At 22.9% G+C, this 6,000-nt stretch overlaps 1 protein-coding gene across 2 annotated transcripts in view; it reads right to left on the bottom strand.

The window, feature by feature from the left end:
* Positions 1-675: 675 nt before the first annotated feature.
* The window catches only part of LOC122855681 (glypican-4), a 45,861-nt gene continuing 40,536 nt past the window's right edge, over positions 676-6,000 (bottom strand). Inside the window, exons 3-8 of one of the 2 annotated variants that reach the window (XM_044157227.1) lie at positions 4,336-4,478; positions 3,237-3,485; positions 2,849-3,017; positions 2,273-2,714; positions 1,971-2,140; positions 676-1,876 (exon numbers count right to left, since the gene is read on the bottom strand). In XM_044157227.1, the coding sequence (XP_044013162.1) occupies positions 1,473-1,876; positions 1,971-2,140; positions 2,273-2,714; positions 2,849-3,017; positions 3,237-3,485; positions 4,336-4,478 (1,577 nt within the window). In that variant the 3' untranslated portion in view covers positions 676-1,472. The remainder of the gene's footprint in view (positions 1,877-1,970; positions 2,141-2,272; positions 2,715-2,848; positions 3,018-3,236; positions 3,486-4,335; positions 4,479-6,000) is intronic. The other variant, XM_044157228.1, reaches the window with a different exon arrangement.

Below are 6,000 nucleotides of genomic sequence, written 5' to 3'. Positions count from 1 at the left end.
ATTTTCCTCCTTGCTTTATCTATATTAATTACGTACAAATAATTTCCAGTATAAATAAATTACGTATTTTCAACATTATCATTAGTTTCCACATATTTTTTTTTTTTTTTTTTTACTTTTTTTCATTGCCACGTTCATTACAAGTATTCATTAAATTATAATTTTATTTTCATTAATTTTGTAAAAATTGTTTCTCCTTAATTTTGTTAATCAATGTAAATTTTTTTATTAATATTTTTTATTGTTCATTTATGAATAATTACAAAAATCATTTCACCTTTCTTTTTTCATTTCAATGAACCTTGAATTTTTTTTTCTTTATTATCTTTGCAATTGAAATACTTTCGAACGTTTTTTTTTAAATTTTTTTTTATAAATTTCACATTATTTTTATTAATATATTTATATATAATTTATGTATATACGTAATTTAAATAATATAATTACAAATAATTAGTTAAATTATATTTATTATTCATTTGAATATTTCACTAGATTTGCAAAATTGTCTCTATGTTATTTTAAATATTTTGTTATTGATTATTTCCGCTCAAAGTTTTAATGTAAAAGTGACACAAGCGGAATTTATTTAAACCACCTTATCAATGTGATTATTTATTATTTAATTAATTTTTTTTTTTATTTATTTTCTTGCTTATTTGATTTTATCACAGGAGCCTGTTATTATTTTTTTAAACTTTTTAAATCTTCCATTCTTCTAATCGTCTCTCGTATTATTTCACTTATTATTTTTTACACTTCAACACTTGCTCAATAAGACACCAAAAACTTAATTGTTACACGCACAAAAAAAAATTGCAGAACAACGGAATTTATGGATACTAATTTTAAAAACAAAATTATTACAAAAAACCAAAGATTATTACAAGTTTCCGTAGTTTTGCCATACATATTTACACTTTACAAATAAAAAAAGAAAATTATAAAACATTTAAAAAATCAATTTCCATCATAAGCCTTTTAAACAAAAAAAATTATATAAAATATTTAAAAACAGAAAAAAAAAAATCACCCAACTTCCTAATAAATACTCAGTCCTCTAACTCACTCTCGTATACTAAGTTCATTCAATTTTCATTTAAAAATTTTTCACATTTTTTTTTTGTTTCTCATCATAATTAAAATTAAAAAAAAAAAAAAAAAAAAATTATATAACAATTAATAAAGACCTCACAATTTTGAATTTTTTTTGGTCTTTAAAATTTTGTTGATAAATTATTTTCACATCAAATTATAAAATGGCACATTGGTCATGTAAATTTCGTCATAAAAATCTCATAAAGATAATTATGAAAAAATTGAAATAAAAAATAAAAATATTTGTGTCATTACCATGATGGATTTTGTTTCAAATTATTTAAGTTTTCTTTTTTTAAATTGATTTTAATTTCTTAAAAATTTAAATATATTTAATATATATATATACAAATTGATTTGAATGTACGAAGTAATCACAATAATTCCGTGAAACAACCACCCACCCACATAACAGCCACGGGAAATAAATATGACGTGACCGCACGCCAAAGTGTTAATCTCGATCTATGTCCAGAACTGCTTATCGTTGATGTTGAATTATTGTTGTTAATATTATTATCATCAGTATTATCAATATGATTGTCAATTGGATCACGTGGAATTGGTTTTTTCGTTTCATTATTAACTGTTGGTGGTGGTGATGGAGTTTCAGCTGGTACATCAACATTCTCTGGTGTTGATGATTTTGAATCTGTATTTCCATTATTATCACCACCATCACCAGATGCCTCTGGGTAACCATCTTCATCGTCAATTGGTGTACCTGGAGAACTTTTTCTGTCACCTGATCCACTACCAGATCCACCAAGTACTTCTTCTAAAATTAAATTAAATATATTATTAGAAATATTATCTTAAGGTTTTTTTTTTTCTTCTTTTTTTCATATATTTATTTTAGTGTAGATATTTACCTGCATCAAGCCAATCAATATCTTGTCCATTAAATGCTGATCTTAATCTACCACTTATTGTTGCCAATGCAAGTATTGAATCTTTTACTATTTGTGATTTTTGACCACTTTCTCGTAATTCAGGATTTAATGTTTGTGGCTCGTTGTCTGATAATACTGGATAAATATATCTGCATCGAAAAAAAATAAAATAACAATTAGAATTTATTTTTTTAAATATGTAATTTCTATTTGAACACCAGAGTGTGTGTTTAGAAATAAAAAAGAAAATGATAATTGGTAAATAATTAAAAATAACTTACTTGTCAACGTGTGTACCATTCCAACATTCTTTAGTATTACTTGCTGGTACAGTAAGACCATCATTGCACAATTGATAAGGTAAATAAACCCAAAATTGACGTGAATCTCTAACTCTTTGTCGTATTTCTCTGACTAATTTATCAATAACACCAGATGATGAACGTCCATCGTCAATATTACTATCTTCAAATTCAGCTGTACCAGCTGTATCAGCTGTATCAGTTTCATCATAACTTTCAGTTCTACTACTTCTTCTTCTTCTTCGTCTTCTTCTTCTACCAAGTACTGGTTTACCACAACCAGTAAATACTCTTTGTGATACATCTTGACTATTTTCTTGAAAATTCATTATTCCTTCTGATATTTTTAAATTTATTGGTCGTATCAACATTTCAATATTAAAAGGACCAAGTAGTCTATCAGCAACTTTACCAATAGCCTCTGTAAAATAAATAATAATATTTCAAATAAATTAGTTGGATATTTATTTTTTTAATCATTGTCTATTTTAATTATTAAAAAAATATTTAAATAATGTAAAATTAGATGATGTATTATTTAATGATTTAACTTACCAACAAAATGATTCCAATCAGCATCCAGTTGAGCGTGTTGTGAAAGACAGCCTTTCATAACATTGGCACACATGTCACCGCAGGCTAAAACATTGCCTGATATTCCACTGCACGATGGACAAGCTGTCATTCTTGTCAATGCTGCAGCACATTCTGGTGATGCCCTCAGCTATTTCCACAAAATTATGAAACAAAAAAAAGATAACATATATTAAAATTTATTATCATTATTGTTCTACTTTTTAAATATTAAAATTTTTATATTTTTCTCAATTTTATTAATCTACATATATGATTATTATTTTAACAAATTAAATAGGAAGTAAGTCATTATAAATTACAGGGGACAAATTATGTTTTTATATGTGTGTATTAAATATATACTAACCGTCTGCATTTTTTTAATAACATCAGCTCCAATAGCCAATGCTTGACTGAATGATCTTGTTGCAACAAATGAACGTTTTATTTGTACACCTAATTTTTGTGGTACATCACCAAATGGACGCATTTCTTTCATATTATCACCAACACAAACGAGATATTTGGCATCAAAATTATATTGACTATTTAATACAGTAAACATTTTTTGATAAAGTGTGTTGAAAAAATGATCCATTATGTCATCCAAATTGACCTGTAAACAAGTTAAAACAACATTATTATTATTTGATAAATTTCATTTATAAAAATATATTTATTTATAAATTAAATAATAATAATAATAGTGAAATATTAATTTTTAAAGTTTATAATATAGATTGTTTATAATTTATTTATTATTATTATTATTTAGTAATAATAATTGAAAAATAAAATTTTCAAATAATTTATAAAATGATTTTGAAAATTTGTAATTTATTTTTACTATTATTATTATTATTATTAATTTATAAATTAAATTCAAAGATAATATTTCAAAATATTGATTTATGAATTTTATAAATAAATTTGTATATATGTTATAATAATAGTAATAATAATAATTATTATTAAAAAATAAAAATTTAAAAATAAAATTTTATATTCAATAATTAAATAATAATGATAATTTTTTTTTTAAATAGAAATCAGTAATTTAAATTACTTGATTATTGATTTTTTAATAAGTTTATTGATTAATTTATAAATAAAAAATTTTTTAAATATATAGTACCATGTATATTGAGTCAAATTTGATTTTTTTTTTAAATAAAACTTGAAAAGGGTTTTTGATAGTTGTATTTCGTGTGGTCTTATCAAGCTTTAATTTCAAGTACGTCAAAAGCACATTGATTGAACTTTTGATGCACGCGATATTACAAGGAGTTTACGATCGAATAGTGATTTCATATTCAAACAAAAATATTACTTTAAAATTTATAAACATTATTTTAAAAATTGCAATACTAAAAAAGAAAAATTAATATTAATATTTTTCTTTTTTAATAAATTTAATTTACTCATTGATTTATTTTATTTTTTAATTATATTTATTTATTTATTACCGATCCTGTCAGGAAGTAATTTTCCAACTCTTTGAAGAAATCAGTGAATAGATAAGCATTTTGCTCGTAAAGTATTCCATATGTTTTTTTGAACATTTCATGAAAGCCTCTTTTTGATGCTGTCAGTAGATCTTTAAAAAAATCTGTAAGAAAAAAAATAAATAAATTAAAAAATTATTAATATTTGAAAGTTGAATTTCTACATGAATAGCAAAAAGAAAAAAATTTCTAAGGAATGAATTTTTATATATGATAAATAGGAAAAATAAAATAAAATATGTCAAAAGAAAATTAATTTTCAAGTGCGTATATTGTCTAGATTCTTTTTTATATAATATTTTTAAATTTATTTCATTTTGAATTAAAGAACTTTTAGCACTTGTCGACATTAGTGGCAGAAAAAAAAAAAATAAAAAGGAAAAAGAATGAGATTAAAATTCCTTTCAAACTGTAAAAGTCAAGCTGAAGGTAACCTGTAACGAATCACAGGGTTTGGGGTAGTATAAAAGAGGAAATATAAAATGAAAAAAAAATCATCATCATCAGAAGAAAAAGAAGAATATTTTTACTATGGGCGATTTTAATTCAAGGAAGGTCTGTCACCGTGAGATCTTATAACATCAAATTTAATTTTCACGTTGCTTTGACCATGAAAATTCACTCTTGGTGGGCAAAAATTTTCCACAATTCATTCAACATTTTCTATAATATACCGCAGCGTTGAACGAATGGCAATTAACTGGAAATTGTCAGCCAATGTCAATTTTAATGGCTTCATATATATATAAAGTTAAAAAAAAAAGAAAAAAAAAATTTTACAATTTAAAAATGTCTGGTCAGGATGGCAAGGGTGCTGATGGATGTAAGACTTTTACAATCATCTTTTAATTAAATTTTTTTTCATAAAGATAATAAAAATACAAGAGATCGTGAAAAGTACAGAGACAGGTAATTTATTATTTTCCATAAACAGTTCAACTATTATTTCAAAAACAATTCAATTTCGATTGATTTAATTATTTATTTTTCAGGCGACATTCTCCAATGGATTTTGCTGCTGAACTTGCTATGGAAAAAGAACGTCAACGTAAAGATTAATTTTAAATAATTGACATATTGTCAAACTACTAGATTAATAATTATCTATGTACCTATTTACAAAAAAAAAATAAATAATAAGAAGATAAAGTAAACACAAACACAAAAATAAAGGGTCACAACTTGGAGCCGAGCCATTCACGTCAATTTAATCGACTCAATTATTATATAATTAATGTTATGATCTAAAAAAAAAAAAATATAGAACATAAGCTTAAATGTAAAATTATAATAGCTTAATATTATATTCACCTATGTAAGTAAAAAATAAGCTAATTAATTGTGTTTTAGAATTTTTTATAACAAAATTATAATTATAACTTTTTTGTTTATATTTAAAGATTTAATTTTTTTTTAAATTATTGAATTTAATTGTTATAAGTAATTATTAATATATTCTTTGAATGAAAATAAAAAATAACAACATTATAAAATTTATTTTATTATTATTAACATGTACAACATAAATTTTACATACTGGTTTATTTATTTAATTTAAATAAATATATTAATGTACATTGTAATAACAATAAAAAGTCACTTAAAAAATACTAGCAATCACATTGT

Source organism: Aphidius gifuensis, linkage group LG4 (genome assembly GCF_014905175.1).
Source record: "Aphidius gifuensis isolate YNYX2018 linkage group LG4, ASM1490517v1, whole genome shotgun sequence".
Lineage (NCBI taxonomy): Eukaryota > Metazoa > Arthropoda > Insecta > Hymenoptera > Braconidae > Aphidius > Aphidius gifuensis.
The sequence above is the reverse complement of the archived record's forward strand: the minus strand, read 5'-3'. Positions and strand labels throughout refer to the sequence as shown.